Source organism: Apaloderma vittatum, unplaced genomic scaffold, assembly GCF_000703405.1.
Source record: "Apaloderma vittatum isolate BGI_N311 unplaced genomic scaffold, ASM70340v1 scaffold18819, whole genome shotgun sequence".
NCBI lineage: Eukaryota > Metazoa > Chordata > Aves > Trogoniformes > Trogonidae > Apaloderma > Apaloderma vittatum.
This window is the reverse complement of record NW_009733704.1, coordinates 10,783-31,774: the sequence shown is the minus strand read 5'-3', so window position 1 is coordinate 31,774 and position 20,992 is coordinate 10,783. Positions and strand designations below refer to the sequence as shown.

The 20,992-nt window shown below is 38.0% G+C and overlaps 1 protein-coding gene across 2 annotated transcripts in view; it reads right to left on the bottom strand.

Moving 5' to 3' along the window:
* SLC12A1 (solute carrier family 12 (sodium/potassium/chloride transporter), member 1) overlaps window positions 1-20,498 on the bottom strand; it is a 45,376-nt gene extending 24,878 nt beyond the window's left edge. Inside the window, exons 1-10 of one of the 2 annotated variants that reach the window (XM_009876021.1) lie at window positions 20,088-20,498; window positions 14,508-14,642; window positions 14,216-14,291; window positions 9,461-9,556; window positions 7,947-8,086; window positions 7,364-7,474; window positions 6,313-6,424; window positions 5,694-5,821; window positions 2,749-2,833; window positions 1,010-1,161 (exon numbers count right to left, since the gene is read on the bottom strand). In XM_009876021.1, the coding sequence (XP_009874323.1) occupies window positions 1,010-1,161; window positions 2,749-2,833; window positions 5,694-5,821; window positions 6,313-6,424; window positions 7,364-7,474; window positions 7,947-8,086; window positions 9,461-9,556; window positions 14,216-14,291; window positions 14,508-14,642; window positions 20,088-20,498 (1,446 nt within the window). Of the gene's footprint in view, window positions 1-1,009; window positions 1,162-2,748; window positions 2,834-5,693; window positions 5,822-6,312; window positions 6,425-7,363; window positions 7,475-7,946; window positions 8,087-8,734; window positions 8,831-9,460; window positions 9,557-14,215; window positions 14,292-14,507; window positions 14,643-20,087 lie in introns of both variants that reach the window. The other variant, XM_009876022.1, reaches the window with a different exon arrangement.
* Window positions 20,499-20,992: the final 494 nt, after the last annotated feature.

Below are 20,992 nucleotides of genomic sequence, written 5' to 3'. Positions count from 1 at the left end.
CGGTTGAGAAGCCCCAGAGAAGGAAGGTAAAAGACGAAGTGGACAGCTGTGATTGCCAGGTGCTTTTCGATGTGTAGGAAGCACTCCAGGACAGAAACCATTTTTTTCTGACTTTAGTCTGGCAAAGATAACTGCCAGAAGTGAAGCTCTTGTCTGGGGTGGTGGTGGGGGGTTGCCCTCGATCTGGGCAGCTGGACTGAGGTGGCAACAAGGATGGAAGTGATCAAGAAAGGAAGGAAAAGTAGTCTGTGACAGGGACAGCATATCCCTTGTAAGGTGGTTATGCCGCCCTGTCATTTATGAGAGCCAGCTGGGAAAAAAGCAAGTGACTTTAAAAGCTGCAAATGACTAGTTGAAAAGCAGGCGCAGGTGGGTGGTGAGCTCCTCTTGTGGGCCATGAAGCACAGGGACGGAACAGACATCTGGGAGCTGTGGTTGTCAGGCTGCAGGACTGTTTTACTTTGATGCTTTGCCTAAGCTTTATTTTGAAGAATAAAAATGGCAGACAGCTTCTGTCTGGCCTAGGAGAAAGACCCCATTACTTCGCACTTGATTTTTCACTCGACTATTTTTGGATACTTTTTTTTTTAAGAAGTCATAACTCCATTTTCTGTACTGTGGCACAAACCTTTAACAGTGACCACAGCACCCCTGAGGTAAGATCACATCCATTTGTAAAGAGCGGTGGGATGAGTTGCTCAGGAGTTCCTGAGGTCTCTGTTAAGTCTAGATTTTGAGTTTGAAGATGTTACAGCATATACTGCTGCATGGTACTTCTTTAAAAAGGAAGTGAGGACCTTACTAGCCTTCCCAGTGCTCTGGTAATGGGCAGCATAAAGGTAATGTAGAATGCAGGGGACTTTCCCTTTGATTATTCCTAGAATTTTTTACTTTTTTAGATAAAATTGCATGTCCTGTTGCAGTTACTGATCATCAAATAATGGATTTACATATTTGTACTTATGTATTCATGTATTGCTAATGTTTGTATGTATAGTCTCCTTAAAACCTGAAAATTATTCATCAGCCCATAATCGCATGGCTGACTTGCACATCTAGAAAAATCATAGCCCAGGCTGCAGGCAGATGATCCATTGCAGCTCATTCCAGGTACAACTGTATCGTTGATGTTCCCAGTAGCGTCTCGTACAACACAGGAGGCTGTGGAAACAATGATATATTATTATTTTCCTTCCTTGTGACTTGGGAAGAATGTTCTTGCCACACTTTGACTCTCAGTCTGCACACGTTTTGCACAGCTGCTGCATTAGTCTCATCCAAAAAAGCAATGTTTCCTCTTAGGCAGAGCTACTTCCCTGTAGTAGGGCTTAGTTTCTCATATTATCTGTAAGCAAATATTTACTTCTATTACTTTTAAAGTAATCAGCCAGTTGACTAATGAGGACTATCATATTTCTTAGAGTGGGAAACCAGACCGAGACCAATGATAAATGAACTAACTCAGAAGCATATTTTCTGCATGTGATCACTTTTACAGATGCCAATATTCAGGGGAAAAGAGTCAGTGAGGGTCTTGGGTCTAGGTGTACATTTTCTTCTGTTTAACAAGGACACACAATTGCTCAAATTGTCATAGCCCTAGGAATGCTGGTATGGCAAGAAAAACTTTAAACAGGAGAAATTACCTATATTCTTTTTTGGTTTATTACCTTTTATTCTGTTGTAACATTAGCAACTGAAATGTAAATTTATATGGTGTCTTCAAATATGTCAAAACCATTGTTATTAAGAGTCCCAAAGTAACTACTATCTATTTAGAAGACCAATGTGCAAATAGAAAGAAAAAAAGAAAAAGAGTACTGCACTGAAAAATAGAGAGCTTTGAAACCAAAATATAGCAATTGCTTTTGAGAACAGAACAATGCATTGACACAGATTTATAGTAGAAGCTGAAGAATGAATACTTCAACTTCAGTTGCAGGGGAAATTTAGCTCCAAATTATGCAATAATCTGAGCTGCAGCTCGACTAAAGTATTATGACTTGCATATAGTACAAGAACCTCAAAAGTCAACAAGACTTGAGATTCATCTCCCAGAAAAGAGACATGCCGCAGGGTATCTTTCTAACAGTGCTCTTAGAATAGAGAAAGAAAAATATTTTTCTTGAACAGAGATTTTTATTTTTTGTACTCTTGTAATGAAAATTTAATTGCATATTCCTCCAAGACAGTTTCTGGCTTCAGTATAGATCTTCTTTTTACTCTTGTGTCCATTTTGTTATCTCACATTACAGTATTGTAAAGGACCTAGTCATGTAGTGCCTTTTCTTTCAAACAGGCAATTGATTTCTGTTTTTGGCATATAACAGACAAAATGTGTGTGTTACCCCATTACTCACGAGTGCTCAGTTACAACAGTGGGAGCAAGCAGAAGCCATGTGAAATTTCAGTGTGAATGAGGAACAAAAGATCAGCAGGTTGATCAGATGTTCCTTTACCCTTTACTGTGCTCATGGATACTCTATGCTAGCAGTCTTTGTCACCGAATCAAGTGCAAAGATAACTGTACAAGTTATATGAAAGTCCAGCTGCCAAACAGGGACTTTTGTTTCTGCGCATTGCTGCTTTTTTCTCCCACTGTTTTTACATACAGTAAAACCTAAACAATTATCTCTCTACATAATAAATCCATGGGATGAAAAGGCAGTGAGGTTAATAATTCATTTGCATACCGGGCTTTCTAACTTTTTCAACTGTAAAGACATGAAGTAGAGGTTCTGTACTTACCTGCACATATTGCAACACCAATGTAAGCAACTGTCGTAATCAGAATGGCCAGCATTGTTCCTTTGGGTATCGCACCTTGTGGATCCTGAAAACAAAGCAGTGACCCAGAAAACACTGTGAGTTTGTGTACTGATTGCATTTGCATGCTTGGGAGCCCTGCCACGTCGTGACATGAAGATATCTTTAGAGGGGAGATTTTTATCACTTCAACCTGCAGCAACGTTTCCTGTCCCAGCATGTGGGTGGTGAAGCCGTCCTGTGGCACGGTGCTCCTGTCCCCACAGGGGTGGGATGTTCTGCAGGAGCAGAGGTCACGTTTATAGCAGCAGGAGAGTCGTGAGCTCTGCACTTGTAGGAGATCCAAACTCCCTATACTTTGCAGTGGGCTTTGTTTTAACGTTTAATGATGTATCAGGTTAAGTAGTTGAACTAACCGTCAACTGCTGCGTATGACAGGACAGGACCGTTTTTGATTTTGGTAAGGTAGATGCAGATAATCACCCTGTACACAATACAATGATTTGGGGATTAGCAACTAGCAATTGTTAGTTGTGTCTCGACAACACACTACGCCCTTTCACTGCTTTCACCTTTAATTTAGATAATTTAATAAGGCTGGATTATAATGTTTACAAATGGGCTCACAACAATATCGACTTTGATCATGCAGCTGTAAGTTTCCAAACATCTGCATTATACATTGTAGTTTTAAAGAAGATTTTAATACTAGCCAGCCTTTTAACTTACTGTGTATTTGTTTCTGCAAGGAAACACTTTTTATGGATTGTCATCTTAAGCTGGTTTAGCAAGGATTTTTTAAGTCAAAGATGGGTGGAATGCATTGTAAGCCGCAGACTTTTGTACTTTCATAATTATACTCATAGCATGGGTAAAAAAACCACACCAAAATACAGTTTTGGAGTGCTATGTGAAACATGGATGAATGACTTAACTGTGATAATAATTATTACATTTTTTAAATGGAGTAAGGACTTATTGAGCTGAAAAATAATTGCAAAGTCAATTCAGCCGCTTAAGAGTTTGCCCTCAGATCACAGTAACTTTAATTTGCATGGTTCTGGTATGCATGTCTGAGGTCATTTTTTTCATGCCCCAACTGTAACATTAAATCTTAGGGTTAAAGCCTCTTACTTCTTTACAACTTTAAAATTGTTATCAATAATTAAACACGTGTTTAATATGCTTTTAGCACTTTAGGGCCCGCTCCAAAACCCACTAAAGTCTCTAGGAAGACTAGCTCTTTCTGTAAGTAGGCTTTGGACTAGGCCATTGCTTGAGTGTGTAGCGGCTACAGAAGCAGGTATGTAGGTGTTTGCAACAAGTTCCAAAGAAAATTTCGTCAATTTTACACTTTTAAAATACTTTTTAGTTTGTCCTTTAGATTTCTGGAGAGGCTGGTTAATTTAATTAGACCTGTCTAATGCATCTAAACATAGTCAGTGGGGAATCTGCAGCCTGAAGGACTTGGTAATAGAAAACCACTTAGTGGTCTGTGCCGACTCTTTCAAATAGCTCATGAAAGAAGCGCTGCTGCTTTCGGAGCTTGCCATGAATATCAAGCACCATATATGGCAAAAGAATTATTTTTGTTTGATAGAAGGATGGAGTTTGGATGAGGGTGATTCAGTCTCACTGGACAGAACTTCAATGATTTTTAGTTTTTTAATTAAAAATAGAATCTCATAAATGCTATTAGTGGCTCAGTTTGTCCGTGTTTCTCTTTGTGCTTGGCTTCAAAAGCAGTCCTCTGAAAACAAAGGTGGTGATGCATGCAACTCAGTGTGAGGAAAGGAAACAGAACTGGATGTCAGGGTTAGTAGGATCTGGTGAGCTTGTGACTACTGTGCCAATACAGAAATAACAGACCTTTGTTTGAATACTTAAGGTATACAAGTCAATGGGTCTATATGATATAGACGAATAACATAATGTGATACGCTGGGGTTATCCAAGTGTGAGCCACATCTTTTTGGAGGCTTTTTTCTCTTCTTAATTTTGACTTTTCTGGAGGTTTTTATTTGTTTGGTAGTGGCTGTTATTGTTGGTTTTTTAGTATTAGGTTGCAAGACTTGAGTTACGGATACCCCTGGTGCATTTCTGAATTTCTGGTAATACTACAAAGTATTGCTCCACATTTACTGGTGATGTTTTACTAAGTGCTTTGCTGAGCTTTGAATTATATCAGCTTTGCATTTAGCTTTAAGCACTCTTTACATTAAACACACTGTGCAAAGTCATGAAGAATAGAGGACATTCAAAGTGAAAAGTAAATTCCTGTCTCTAATTTAACAGTACATTCAGATACTGGAAATTTCTCATACAGCTGCAAGAGGAGAGCAGGGACCTGACAGAATGGCCACAACGAGACAATCGGGCACCCTTGGACCTCCTTTCCCTTTCTCTTCAGACTCCTTTCTCTTGTCGCAGCTGCAAACCTGCAACTTTTCCTTTGAGCAGCACTAGTTACATAGGGTTGGAACATAACTTCCTTTCATTAAATGCTCTGTTTGCTCTGCCTTTGCAATGACCCTGAAGAGAAAAAGGCAGTCTCTGCTGATTTTTGGGAGTACATACACGAGCTGTACAGGTATGCTTTTTGGGATGATGCTTTAGGAGGTATTGCAAGTGTGTGCCAAAAGATACACACGTTATTTCTCTTATGCCTTGTGCTGCTAATGGACCATTAATGATATATTATTACAGGTTATTGGAACATGCTTTTAAATGCACTAATTTCTGTAAATACTATAATACATTATGAGAGAAAATGTGAACTGATGTTTTTAAATAATAAAGCAAGTAATTGAAAGTGAGAGTTTTGCTTCTTATAATAAGACACAACTTAGAAGTGTTGATTCGTAATTCGTTTTTGTGTTCTTTTTTTCAGCCTACAGCTAGCATTATGAAGTTAATGAAGTACATACCTTCAGATCTCCCGAGATATTGGCTCCTGCAAGGATGCCAGTGGCAGCTGGGAAAAAAATGGCAAACACCGAGAAAAATCCTTCCCCACTTCTGAAGTCTGGTCCAAAGTTTTCTGCAAATATTGATGCTGCAAATATAGATGAAAATGTAACAAGCCACCAGGACTTGATTCCAAAGTTACTTAATAGAGGAGGTAAATAAGCTAGTCTCCCACATCTGGATGACTGGGTTTGAATCTGACTCATATCATAAGCAAAGTGAATTTGATTTCCTTAGTCTGGTCCCCAGTAGGATGTTCTTCTCTGTATCTCAGAGCTGCAGATCCGTATTGAAGTGACAGGAGTGTCACTACAGCACTTGCACTTAGCTCTGTATAAAAGTTTGTCTGTGCTCTCCTCATATATAAATGACTCAAGCTGCAGCTAACTGCTGTCAGCTTCAGCAGCTGAGGGACAGACTCAGAATTGAAGATGAAGCGAATTTGCACGGTTTGCAAGCTTGCTTATACTTGGGCAAAAGAACCTGATCTTGTGACCTTTTCAGTAGAATCCTTAACTCACTATGAAGCCAAAAAGAATGCAAACTTACTGCTTTATGATAGATAGCAAGGTTACTTGCCTTGGTAATTAAAAAAGCCTCTTGCCTTCTTTTCGTTGTTGGTAGGAATGACTGTCCCAATAAAGAAGTTTGCAATGGCAATAAGAAGAACAACTAGAAGAATAACTTGAGCCTGTTAATAGAAGCAACAAGATTTTCCCAATGATTTTAATAGCAATAACTGTGGAGATGGCTATATAGTAAGATATCTGTATGTGTTCACTATGACAGATTACTAATTTCTGTAGTTCTCAAAAATACCAGGAATCAAGATAGCTGGGTCAGCTAATGACAACAGGAGATGCTTCATAACCCCCTCAATAAAACCTATATAGGTATAATGTAATTTTGTGTTAGTTTCCTTACAAGAATAAGCAAAACAAAACAGCTAATGCATTAATATGAAGTGCAAGACATTTTTATATTGTTATAAAATTTGTTTAACTGCAATGGGTTGTCAGCTCAAGGGCTATAATATATAATTTTTTTTTGAACTCTTCTGCAAGTAGTTCTAGTCTTCATCACAGCAGAACATGAAAATAAGGGTCCTATTCTGAGCCTGATTTTGATAGCTATATTCCACCCTCTAAAGTATTTCCATTTGAATTTCCATTTTGAACTTTGTTTTACAGGTGAAGGAATAGCAAAAATCATTAGCGATTCAGGAGTGGATAGAGCTCTTCTGGTGAGTAGGGCTGGAGAGAGCACAGTGATAAAACTGTATGTTGTTTTTACTACTGCTTATTCTGTCAAGCTACATAAAAATAAGGGCAAAAGGAGCACTTACCCAAGGCTCTAAATGATGCCATGAATTATAAAAATCAATATAATCAAGCTGTCTGCAGAACACAAAGTTCCTCTTCCCTTTTAAATGTATGTTCAGGGAAGTCGATGGAGTAATTGTGCTTTCATTGAATGTAATGATTAAACTGCTATTGCTTTTAGAAAGATGAAGTGTAAACTGAAACTGAGTGCTTTTGAAAATTCCACCTCTTGTATAGCATTCCCCACACACAAATGCTGTACAGTAGTTTAATATACTGTTTGGTTTTATGTTCTTTTAAAGGTTTACCTTTGCTTCCCATTCCATGCCAGCAACAGAGATGCCAAGAAGACATACAACAGTTATAGTACCTATGATTCTGATGTCATTGGACTCATCTACCATCAGCGTATCACTCTCCTGAAAACAGTAAGAACTGTTATTAGAACCAATCTTCCCCTGCTCAACTGTTGGGAACAGGTAGCAGGGTGAAGTAGAAAATGAGCTGCCAAAATTTCAGAGATTCATGAGACCAAGTGTTTGCATTTCACGTTCTAGCTGGCTTTTCGTAGTTGGGGTTATCTGGCTATCTAATAAGCTGTCTGTTCCTTTTCCAATTTTGAGCTTATTGTTGAGAAGTGTACGAAATATATTCTTAAGGTAGAAATAGTGGAGAAGCACTCTATGGCACACTTAGACAGACCACCTTATTCCTTGCTAAAGGTAGCCCTCAAGCCTCACCTAAAATGTATCACCACTTAAACAAATATGTTATATAATACAAACAGGCAAAAAACCCCCCAAAACAACAACGATGAAAAAACACCCACAAAAAAACCCAGCCCAAGACCCCCAAACAATTTAATCATATGCATAAAACATCTACATTTACCTTAAGAAGTTCTACAACTGTTTCAGCAAATCCAACTACATACATAGCAACTGCTACTGCATTTGCAAAAGCAAAGATAAGTCCTATAGATCCACCAAACTCTGGGCCTAGACTTCTTGAGATAAGATAGTACGCTCCACCTGCAGACAAAAATGACTGTTATTTCAGCACAACTAAATACTCAGTTTTTCCTTATTTTTTCTCACATAAATTATACTGCAGGATTTTCTGCTGTTAGGCTGACAAACATAATCAGTATAGAGGACACTGGTCGAAGAGCAGTGTGCTTTGTACTGGTTTTGCCTTCAGACTTTTCTTTATGCCTGTCTATTGCAGAAATCTTTTTAGTGCATATTAGCATTCAAGGCTCAACCTTCAGATATTTTTTTGTGATACATACTATAGTGACACAGAGCAGAGAGACCCTCACTTCCAGACAGGTTCTAACTTACTTGGAACTTTCCGAATGTTAGCATGAAAGATCATATTCTGTGGAACATTGTTAAAGCTCCTGTGTAGTGATGCAGTGAGTCGCTAATCTTTTTTTGTGTACCACCATAAATGGAGCATATTACTTTGTCAATTAATTATTTCATCTAATCTCACTGGCATTTAATATTTATTGCCAGGAAGCACTTAAGATTATATACAATTTAATCTACTGTTCATTTGTTGAGAGAGATAAAATACATTTATTTACTTATAACACAGTTATCTCAGTTCCTTTTTTTTTTAAAAAATCCAAATCTGCAGATTTTTGTACTTTTCATGAGATCATATTCACTTACCTCCTCTTACTACTCCATTAGTGCAAATGGCAGACATGGAGATACCTGTTAATGTTGTTACTACTACACTCAGACCAATAACTATGATTCCAAGACCTGAAAGATCCGAAAAAGAAAGTATGATCAAGTGTATTCAAATACCTGTTCTGCTTAAGTGACGCAGTAAGGACTTCCATTTCCACAGAGGTTAGAGCAGACCAGTTATAACCTTAAAGCTCTGAAATGGACTAAAACTTAGTTCCATAAAATACCTGACATGCACTTCTCCAGCAAAATTGTTTACTCATCGTCTGAGGAGTGGCTGAAATGCAAGGAGTTTTATAAAGAAAGTATTAAATTGAAGATGTCAACATCAGTCTTTAAAATGAGAGGAAGAGATGCCTCATGCTCTGCTTGTCCAAGGATGTCCAGCCTGGAGTGTTCTGAATAAGAAAGACTTGCTGAAAGGTAACAGTAGAATGCCATGAAAAGCCGGAAGCCATTCCTCACTCAGCAGTAGGCAGGATCGTCTGAAATGTACTTCACAGACTGCACTGAAATCTGGGATTTATTAGAAGTGACAACTCAAACCTGCCATAAATTGTGATTAGAGGTGGATAGAATTGTTACCTTCTAGTTCCTTTAGATGTACCATTTGGTTTATTGTCTCTTTGGCTTGCCTCATATGAAAATAACACATAAAGACCTTTTTGAGCTTGAAATCATTAGTAACCCTAAGATTTTTACCTCCACGGACAAACCCATTAGTTGCTATTGCAGAAGTTGACAAGCCAGTAATTGAGGTTACCATCGTGGCAAGAAGAATTATGATTACTCCAAGACCTGTCAGTAATAAGAAGATAAAATATTTTACTCATGTTCCATGATTCTTACGAATCATTCTCTCTTTAAATTGAATTTTCAGGACAGAATCAGAGCAATACACCGAAAAGATGGCTTGCTGGCCACTTGCAGTTTGCAGAACATTTCCAAGCGTCCATTTCACAGTAGTAAATTATTCCCATCAGTCTTTAAGCAGTGAGTCTTTCTGATAGGAGTGCCCTAGCCAGAAGTTCTCATGATTTTCAAAGGCTGGAGGAAGTGAGCAAACAACTGTTCTTTGGCATGGCTTCTTATATCTACCTTTAGTGCACATCCCAGCTGTTTAAGTGAAAAGATCAACACATTAGCCAGATCTCTGGTAAGAATGCTGCTGTCTTTCATCAGTTAGTTAGATTCTGAATCAGAGAAAGTCTGACTGTATGGTTTCGTAGTGCACCAGGACAAAGAGTCTATCGGGTAGAGAGACAAGACCTGAGTGCCAGTCTTCTATATCCTTACTTGCAAAACTATCAAGTGCTGCTCTTCCTCACTCTCTCTCTCCTTCTAACACAAGAAAAACATTTGAAAATGGAAATATTAGGTTTTAGATGTCATTTACTTTAATAGATGGCCCGTGGTGTATAATTTTAGATGACTGAGAGTATTTTTTTAGCTGATATAACAAAACTGTATAATTAAACAGAAATAATTAAGAAAGAGAAGGAGGCTCCACAATCTCCCTGGGCAGCCTTTTCCCCTCACAGTGAAAAAGTTTTTTCTAATGTTTTTGTGGAACCTCCTGTGCTCCAGCTTGTACCCATTGCTCCTTGTCCTGTCATTGGACATCACTGAGTAGATCCTGGCTCCATCCTCCTGATACTCCCCTTTGACATATTTATAAACTTGAATGAGGTCACCCTTCAGCCTCCTCTTCTCCAAGCTAAAGAAACGCAGCTCCTTCAGCCTTTCCTCATAAGGGAGGTGTTTCTGTTAACTTTGCGAAAGCGCTAAAAACTATATGAGGTGCCCAGTATGATTCAGAATCGTAGAAGTCTTGGTTGGAAATCATTTCTGAAGGTCTATAGCTCCACCTCACAGTCATAGCAAAACTCTTGCCATCACAGGATTAACACAATGATGGCTTTGGCTAGTTGAGTCTTGAAAACCTCTATGGACAAAGATCCCACAGCCTCTTTGGATTACGTGTTCCAAGGTGAGAACACCTGCCCAGTGAGAAAGTTTCTTTGTGTACAAACTGCACCTCCCAAGCTACAATTGCAACCTTTACTTCTGGTATATTTTCTGGCACTGTTGAGAAGAGTTTGGCTTTGTAGTTCCAGAATACTTTGTTGTTTCAAGTAAGATGAAGAAATGACATTTTTCTCTCAACTTTTTATTGTTTCTATTCCCACTTCTCTCCATGAGAGGAGGAAAGAAAAAAAAATCTATTAGAGTTTGGTGCCAAACATGGAATCAGTTCTTAGTTTTATCTAAACTTGCTAACGCTTATGCAATAGCTTTTTTGTTTCCATAAGGTACATAGGTCTTCAGTGTGGAACTGAAAATTATACGTTGCTTGTAGCTATATCTGTTGACCAGGGCTGGTCCAAATTGAAACCTGGATCCTACAACTGACATCCAGCTAGAAGTACTACAAACATATATGGATTTATCTGCTATATTTCTATCTTCTCGCTTCCAGATCAGATTCCTGACTTCAGTTCATACTGGATTGTTATAGACATCTAATCCCTGAATGAATGTTCTTTGCTGCTTAAATCATAGCCATGTTATCACAATCCTTTAAGATAGAGCAATGTAATGTGTGAGATAGAAATTATATATCAAGATAGTGTAGGATATTTAAAGTAATTTGAGCCTCTAATAAATCATGCTTATGCTATTGAGTTCTTAACTCTTATTATAACTAGTCATGTACCTATTTTGTATGCAGGTCCACATAAAAACAAGTTCAAATGGTCATTCCTTTTGGTCAGCTACCAATATGTAGAAGGATATTGTTAAACCATGCAAATTTTCTGCCTGAGAAGTGGTTGAATATGACTTCTAATCAGCTGTTAACTCATAAGAATAATGTGTCCAACTCAATTTAAAGTAGCTTTTGAATTGTTAAGTAAGTGCATGTGCATTCTAAGGAGTATTTGTCCAGGATTTTCTGTTGCATTTCACAATTCATGTTATTAATATTTATATGATAAATAGAGTCAGATATTTTGCTAATTTGATGAGTAATATCTGCTTGGGAAGGCTTTAAAGTTAATTAAAAAAAATTACTTTAACATCTAAGAAAAGTGCATTAAATAAAGAGACTCAACCAAAACATAATTGTAACATGAGATAATGTAACATAATTGTAATGTTTGTGGCCAGATTTTCAGCTAACATAAACCTGGTGGTTTTCCCTGTCTTTGGCTATTCCACGTACAGGTACAAATACAGACTTTGGAACCTGGTCAGGACCATACTGTCCCTTTTTCCCCCAGCAGATGATAAACAGAGAACCTTGCTGGAACTTTTTTTTTTTTCTCCCTCTAAGAACTTTTGCCCAAGACAGCCTATCAGGATATGGAAATAATTGGGTATTTCTCTCTTTGGCCCTTTAATGATGGGAATATAAATGGTGCCCAGATGGTGGTTTAACTGAAACATTTAATTTCCATGTTAGTAGCAGTACCCAGTGAAATCTCTGAGCCTTGGTGATGATGAACTTCCGTCACTGTTCTCCTTAAGCAGCTTGGCTAGGGACTTAAAGCTCAGTGCTTCTAAGACATTCAGAAAATACGTTGAGAAATTATTCAAATGGAATTTGATGTCTCATTTTCAGAAGTAAAGCTAGTCTCCTTACATAAGGCACGCAATTCTAAAAAGCAACAGCAGAGCAATAAACCATAAGAAAGGAGAGTCTGCCTATCAATGAATTAAAATGTTAAAATTAAATGTGAAAGCAGAAAGGCTGTAACCGATGTTGGTGCAAATTAATGTTAAAATCTGATTAAAGTTTAGATTGAAAACCAGGCATATGGCTGCTAAGTAAGTTGTTCTAAAATGAATTACTCTTGCCTATGGCTATTCTCACACCTCAAAACAAAGTAATACTTCTTGATGATCTCAATAAGTTACTAAACTGCCCTTAAAAACTAATTTTGCATGAAACCCCAGAGCAAAGTCTTGGCAATATTAAGATGCAGAATTTTCATGGCAAGGCATATACTTATGAGTGCCCTGGGCTGTACGCTCTCATTTGGTATGCATCATAAAATCAGCAAGCACCCCTTTGTCAGGCACAGTGCTAGAGCCACGCATGGAGCGCTGCAAAAGCAGTAAAGTTCTTCCGCTTAGTGCTGGATTTTTTATAGTTTTTTTTATTTTCTGTTTGTGTCTCTAAGTTTGTGACCGGATTTTTCTTCTTAATAAGCATTTCATTAGTTTCTCTTGTTTTAAAAGCTCACTCTTGCTCCAGTGAAACTTCTGTGAAGTTACTGTATTTTGTTGGAAATGAGACTTCAATCATGCAAAATGTTGAAGATGTTTTGATTCAGTATTTCATTTTGCTTCCATTAACAAGGAAGTGAATGATACTTATCTTCAATCTGAATTTGAGCACTGAGTTTTGTCCAAGACCAGGAAACTTGATACCCTAAGGTCAGAGTTTGGACACTAGCTTTTTTCTGCTTAATGTTTCCATTCTGTGAGAAACCAAACTGGAATACTTGCCGTCCACCTTTCGATTGCTGTTTTTTTATGACATGTGGGTGTCGGTCAGAGATTAGGGCCCCGTTATTCTGGACTAGGTGGTCACGTAACACAGTGGGACACTGCTGTAGCACTTCACGTTTCTCTGCTTCTGCAGAGCAGCAGCTCTAAAAAGGAAGTTTTACCATACAACTACTGATTGGTTGCACCTTCCTGAGCTGCTCTTGTGGTTGCTGGAGATTCTTGCAGTGTTGTGAGCACTTTCCTTTCTCACCACTTTCACTGAACACTCAACAACATGCTGGACCAAGGCCCTGGGGTGCAGGGACTAGGATCTAGGATTTGGCTAAATTAATTTGCACAAGGAAGAAGCAAAGATACAGCAGACAAGGAAGTGTAATAGTTAATTTAAATGAAAACCGTAGCAAAGTTCTTAAAACTTAGCGTTTCATAGTACCTTAGTATCTACTGCTGTGATATAGTTAAAAATAACAAAATCCTGATGAGATAAACCTCCCTCCAGTTCTGTTTTCATCTTTGCAGAGAAGTGTGAAGAAGTGTTGTTTTTAATATGTAGATGACAAGGTTTGGGATTCACAGATAAGCAAAGTGTGAACTCTTAAAGGTTAACTCCGTACACACATATTAGAAATTGGCCCTAGTCCTGAAGTTTACATCTGTTACAGATTCTAAATACAAATTTCAAGCTTTAGCTTAGAAATACTCAAATGTGATGATCATATGCATAGTTAACAGATATATGCCTCTAAGCAGTAATTTGGCTGTGAGTCTGGAAAATTCCGATAGTTTGGAGGATTAAAATCTTTTACCCTGGCAAGCATTTGAAAACATTATTTAGTTCAACATGCAAATGCACATCTCAGATTATATATTAATCATGATCATGTATTGTTTATCCTCTTCACCCCTTTCATTATTGAAAATTATATTAAATAAGATACATACCAATTCCTGCTTGGCCTACAATCCAGGAAAGTCGAATAAAAAGCATCACACCCCAAATATTAAGCATACATCTTACCTAGGTTTTAAACAAAAAATACTGCATTAGAGCAACCTTGAAAATAATGTCAACAACCAGAAGGGTGATAGTGTGCATTGCAGGCTTTTAAAAAGCACCCCAAACATCCCTCAAGTCCACCTCCCTCTCTTACTTCTTAAAAGACCTTAGTGTTGCAGAACTAATCTTAAATTTTATTTTCTTTTAATTTTTTAGAAATGCAGATAGGTTTCTCACCAGCACACCCTTCACCCATCCGAACTTGACAAATCCTGATTTGTTTTCTTCTTCCTTGCCGACTGCTGTCTCGTCTCCAGCGGTGCTCTCTCCATTAGCCAGCCTCTCCACCGAGCCAGTGCTCACAGCTATGTTCTGAAGGATCACAGAGGAAACAAATATGTTTTTGTGCCAAGCAGAGGACACCTGGCTGCATAAGAGAGACATGAAATAAAGGAATTCTAAAGAAGATAAGATGTTACTGTCTCTAGAGCAGAGTGCAGTAGTCTGCTTACAACAGGTGGGCTTGCTAACAGCGAGAAAAGATGAAAGGATTGCTTAAGCAAATACTTTATTATCGGAGACTAAGTTGGTTTTATTGTATACTGTATTCAACATATATGTTGATATCTTAGCAGAGCATCTGACATAACGAAGGTCTTGTGATTGGCCTCTACATACTGCTGCAGCAATTTATGAATAACGGTAAGTGTAGAAACAGGGATAATTTCTCACTAGTGAAAAGAGACCTAGCTGAGTGCTGCATGGCAAAATTATGTGATGAACTCTGGGGTTTTCTGTTGGATAAAGTACAATAATAATTGCAGCAGCAAATGGGTAATGTATTCTTGAAAATGGTCAGAGAAATGCCAGTAAAAAATGGTAAAAAATGCAGTAAATGAATAATCCTTTCTCTGGTGTAGCCACCTCTAGTATAACCATAGTAGATAGGATTGGGAATTGCTATCTTGTGGTGTAACCAGAATAAATAGCCCAAAATTTTAGATTGTTTGCATCCAGTTACAGACATAAATCAGTATTTAATCTCTTCAGCATTTCTGCCCTAGAATCTTTGAGGAAATTTAGCATCATGCTATGTTACTTGTGGCTTGAATAGGAATTAGGCATGGTACTGAGGTTTACACTTGTTGTTACTGCTGCTTTGTTTCTTTTAATTTTTATTAATATTTTTTAATGTGTACAAAGTTCTGACTGGTTTTGCAAGGACTTGTCAGGAGGTTAACTATTGCCATGTGTTATCTGGGTCCTCTGCAAAGACCTTCAGGAAGGACCACTTGCCTTGCTGTAGGCTGGCAGGGGATCGGGAGTACGTATCACTTCTGGGGATGAATCAAGATGCTTTTAGGGATTGGAGGGGGATGAAAATATTTCCAAATTAACTAAACAGGTCAAGGAGGGGAAACATCTGTGCTTCTATGAAATACATGAGTTTTTTTTCATCTTGCTTAAGCTTTAAGACTGTTTCTGTATTTTGTCTATGGACTTAGAAAACCCCAACAAAAACAAACGGGCATAAAGATCAATGCATATGGTGTTTATGTTAATCTTTGGACTCCCCCCTCATGGATGGGGGCTCTAGCCACGATGATGTCAAGGTTGTAGAATGCCTTTGACACAGTAAATCCAGGATTCTGCTCACAAATGAGAAATAAGTGACTGGATGATACATTTCAACATGAATTAAACTTGGTACCTATAGCCTTTTTGGCCCTAAGTGAAATGGGAATATAAGATCTATTGAAAGCCTGTGACTTTGAGCTCCTGAGTCACTTAGATAATTTTGATAATTGTTACCATAAAATAATAATGGCTGTGTTTACGTGAAATACAGTAAATTATTAAAGTGAGTTAAGGAAGATTAGCAGAATAATATGAGATATTTTTGCTACAGTGGTTAGAATTTCAAAGGCAAAAAAAATTAGAAGGATTTGGTCTTTGTACTTGAAACAGGTTGTTTCCTATGTACTTTGAATTAATTTGTGCTCTTTATGCCATTATCATAAATTATGGCCTTAAACCTTCCATAAATGCATTTTAAATTGGTGTGCTTTAGTGGATGATTGGTTATTTACCAAGCAGCTGTACCTCTGCTACTCATGCATTAAGAATGTGGAATAAAAGTGACAGAACATTCTGAAAAGCTACCAAAATAAAAAGTTAACTGCTTAATTTTTTTTTTCCTTTCCTAGTTTCAGAACAGTTTAGTCTTCATCTCTCCTGGGGCTAAGGATTATGAGCTCATCAAGTCTCTGTAACAAGTGTGGAGAGTAGCCAAGATGAAGAAAGGTTAGATGATTTTCTTATGTAGGGTAAATATTAAGCCCAAGTAATTATCACCAGCCATCAGCTGTGAAATAGCACTTAGACTATTTTTTTAGGGATTTAATTGGTGATTTGTGGCTTAATGTGTGCAAAAACTGACATGTCTTGCTAAAAGATGGCACACATTTGACTCCAGCAGTGTGGGAACTAGATGTTTGAAGTTCCTTTCAGCCTGCCTCACATTCTGACATTTGAAAAATTCCATATTAAAGAAGTGTATTAATATTTAATATTTATCTTCTGATGTTTAGCCCAGCATCAAAGCACAGTGGGAATGCTTATGTAATGTTTAGCGATCTGAAATCAAACATATCACTTCTTATCAGAAGTCTGGAAATGGGCTCTGACAGGGACAGTTGTCTTCAACAATTTGAGTTTCAGAAGAGCTGGGGGTGAGGAGGGTGGCATTGCCTTGGGGTATGGTGTGATAAGCCCAGTTTTTAGTGTTGTAATATACAGGAATAAAGCACCTTCCCCACAACTGCATCTTGGCCTATTAGTCCAACCCCCGTACACATTCCGTGCAGCGTTTCAGCCCCTCTTTAGCGGTGGCTAGAGAGCCTGCTGCATGCTGGGGCTGGTCGATAGGCACCCCACCCAGCTACACCTACTGCCTTTGCCTCCCGGTAGGAGCACAGCCCTCTCGTACCATCTTAATTCCCATCCCTACTAATCTAGTATTTGGTAACCCTGTGTTTGTTTATTCTTCAGAATAAGCTTTGTAGACTGAAGTGACCCATCCAAGGTCGCAAAGTGAGTCCATGGGACAGCCAATAATAGGCTCCAGCCATGCTAATGGCAGGTCGTTTGTTCCAGCGTGGTGGTTAGTGGCTCCCAGACCAGGGCTACAACTCACAGAAGGGCACAGCGGGTTGCCAGTGGGAGAAAAACCCCATTACCTCTGGCATTCACCTTCCTATCCTGAGAGACATAAGATTATCCTCCTGTAAGATGGATGCTGGAAAAAGTCTGGAAAAGCCAAACTAGGTGATGCTCTTTTCTGTAACAGTCGCAACATGGGAAGCAATTTTCCCTTCCTTTTTTTCTAGGATGGAATCCACCTTCTTCTTCATCTTCTCGTGAAAGCCTTAAAGACCCCTAAACAAATTTATCTAATTTTGTTTGAAATAAACCCACTGAGAAATGCAACATCAAAAAGACAATGTTTTCTGGTAATGGTCAAAACTGAAAAATCCCTTAATATGCTAATATTCAATACATACTCTTTCAGCATTACATTCAGAACCAATATACTATTTTTCTCCTCTCTGGCTGTTACTGAAGTAAATTATTTCTTTAACAGAAAGTTTCTTTTGGGCATGGAAATGTGTTTCATCCCTTGAGTAACAGCTTATGCATCTGCAAATGAGTAGGCATACCAAATTCATATTCTTCCCTTTTCACATCCACTTTGCATTCATTTTTGGAAATAAATGATGGCCCAGATAACCTGCTCCTCCTTTCTCTGTAAGCCATTTTATGCAGGTCTATGAAGACCTTAATTTAAATAAGTCAGGCCAAAACTAGGAAGTTGTCCTAATAAGATCGTAAAGAATCAGGTCCTAATTTCTTAATGGCCTTTTTTTTTTTAAAAAAAAAAAAAATCTACCTTAGGGCAGGTGAATCTCTAGAGAACTGAAGTTTGAACAAGATCTGGACCAGCATCCAAAAATCAGATGCTTGTCCATATCATTCAGACCTCAGAAGTATGTAAAGCTAAGTGAAATGATGATGAGACCGTGTTTTCTCTGCAAATTTCTCATTTCACTATTGCCCAACTAAGGAAAAGAATAGGATTTTTTGCTGCATATTGACACTTTTAGTCTGTGTTTGACTGTAGAGGTGATGTCTCTCTTTCCAGCCCTGCCCTCACAACTGCACAATTAAGAACCTCAAAAAAGGTTTGATTTTAATTATGTAAGTAGATGTATCCTTTGTCTCTGCTCTGCTTCTGACAGAGAATTTGTGGCTTAAGGGGGAAGAGTTGAATTGTACCAAAGTCAGTGGAATATTTGTAAACTTTATTTTATTTATAAACTTTATTTCTTTTTAAAATTTATTTTTTAAACTATTTGATCGTTTCAAACTGCTTAATCTAGTTGATCTTGTCCCTGAAAGTTCTCATTACAGCTTTCCACAGTATTTATTTTGCATGGAGATGATTCTTCCACATACGGAAATCAAGCCTTAAAAGATCTGGATAGGTGAATAGACAGCGAAATTCACCTATCTACCTCTCGGAGGCAGCAACACAGAAGTTAGTGAAAAATTGATATTTGAGGCTTAATATTACCAGCTTCTTAAATTCTTTTCTGTGTAAGTTTTGACTGTGCAAACCTCGAAGGATTAAACGTGACCAGTGTATATTCTTCATGCAAGTACCCATAGAGGGTGATAAAAATGAAGATTATCATGGTAAAGGACATGTTTTGTATTTCATTATTTATTTACTGTAGTGCATATGTGGGGAAAAAAATGAGGCAAGTAAGAAAAGTCTGCTAAGGGGAAGTATTTTCTATAAAACCTGTTGGTCATATGTATCAATAGTAAGCTCTTACGTTGTGTTAACCAAACGTAGGTCCACTCACAAGGGGAGAGGAGAACAGCCCTAGAAAATCTGTCAAAGGCAGGTTAGCCAGTTGTATCCTGTTCAGTAGTTCTCTCTATAAGAGTATTTTACATGGATGTAGTCGATGGTTACATGAGCAAAGTCTAAACACGTCTTCTGTGTTATAGATTAGACGGAATTTAGCAAAATTATTTCTCCGTAACTGCTTTCTATGTAGTCATTCAAAATGCTCTTCACATTCTCCCAAATTTACTGGTATAATGAGCATGTGAAGGTCTAAATTCATTCACTGAATCAGTACCTGGAAACCATTTTCTGCTATATCCCTCTTCTGAGCAAACACTTTCAGCCTCAACACCCCTTTTTTGGATTCTTTCTTGCTGTTTGAGTGGTTTGTTACAGTAATAAACAGATAGTGCTTTGGATTTTTGATTGGTTAAAATTGCATATATTGCACAAAATGTTTTTTATGATACTTATATATATATGTATGTTAATGAAAAAACCAGAGGAATCTGAGAAACTTAGTTATGCACTGACATTAAATTCAACTTTAGAATAAGTGTGAACTGTGTAGCTTGGTTAAATTATGAATTGATATTCATCGTCTGCCATCCTAACTCTTAACTGAAACAGAAGCGATTTGGTAGTTCTATATAGTTTTAGACAAGATTAAGCTTTGTTTTTCTGCTAATCCAGTACGTTACTGTCACCATTTAATAAAAGTCTTTGATTTGAGTAGGGTACAGGGCAGTAACCACACTGCAGCTACCAAAGGAAATATGGAAAGTTATTACTTGTACTTTTTCTCTTGAGCCATGAATTTAAGGACTTGCTCATACTATTCAACAGAATTAAAAGCCTGGAAAAGGAATGGAGAAAAATTTGTACCTTTCCTTTCCACTTACCTTTGCCAGTTGTTCATGAATGTCTAATAAGCTTGGTCTGTTGAGCTTATTCCCACTGACGCTGCCAGTATTTCTATAATAATCAATTTTGGGAACTGGGTCCACTGTGTTATGGCCAAAAGTCTGTAGATAATACATTTTGGTGTGAGTATCATAGGGATGTAAACTAGCTTCTGTTTTCTCCCCATTTTGAAGAAAATTGTCATATAATTCTCTTTCTCCTGGCCTATAACTGAGTCTCAGTCTGTTATGTGCTTCGTCAGTAAAAGATGTTTCTTCATAATGTGGTGGGTCAGAGCCCACATCCTCTTGGGATGTTTCATTTTTGTCGTGGCTTTCATTAATTATGTTAACTTGAAAACGATTTGCGTTTGGATCCAAGAATACATTTGGTGAATTATTCATTGACATCTTCAGGGATGCTATAGACTTGGGTCACTGGTCCGGTTACTCTTCTGTGGCTGCAGCTGTGGTTGCAGTTATGGCAGAGGGCTTAGTGCTGCTGTGTGTGAAATCTTTGCTCTTTGAGTAACACAGTTCTGAGAATTTTTTCTTGAAATCTCTAAGCAGTCTTCTTAATGTTGTCTGCTGTGTTTCTGCCATTAAAAAATATAAATAAAACATTGCTGTTAACTTGCACTTAGGTAAGTCTTCCACCGTGAGCTCTCCCCTGCCTCACCAAATATCCATGATACTATCATCCTATGACTTGCTGAGTAAAAAAATAGTTGAGTCAAAGACTGAGTTTGTGCGGATGTTTCCATCTGTGACAGATGCACTTGACCCCTTAACCAAACTAGTGGTAATTTGGCACCAAAGCCTGGTGCCAAAGGAGGTAAAGGCCTAAGCCATAAATGGGCCAACAACTCCTCTAATTTCAGTCTGTTCTCTGAAAATCCAGCAAG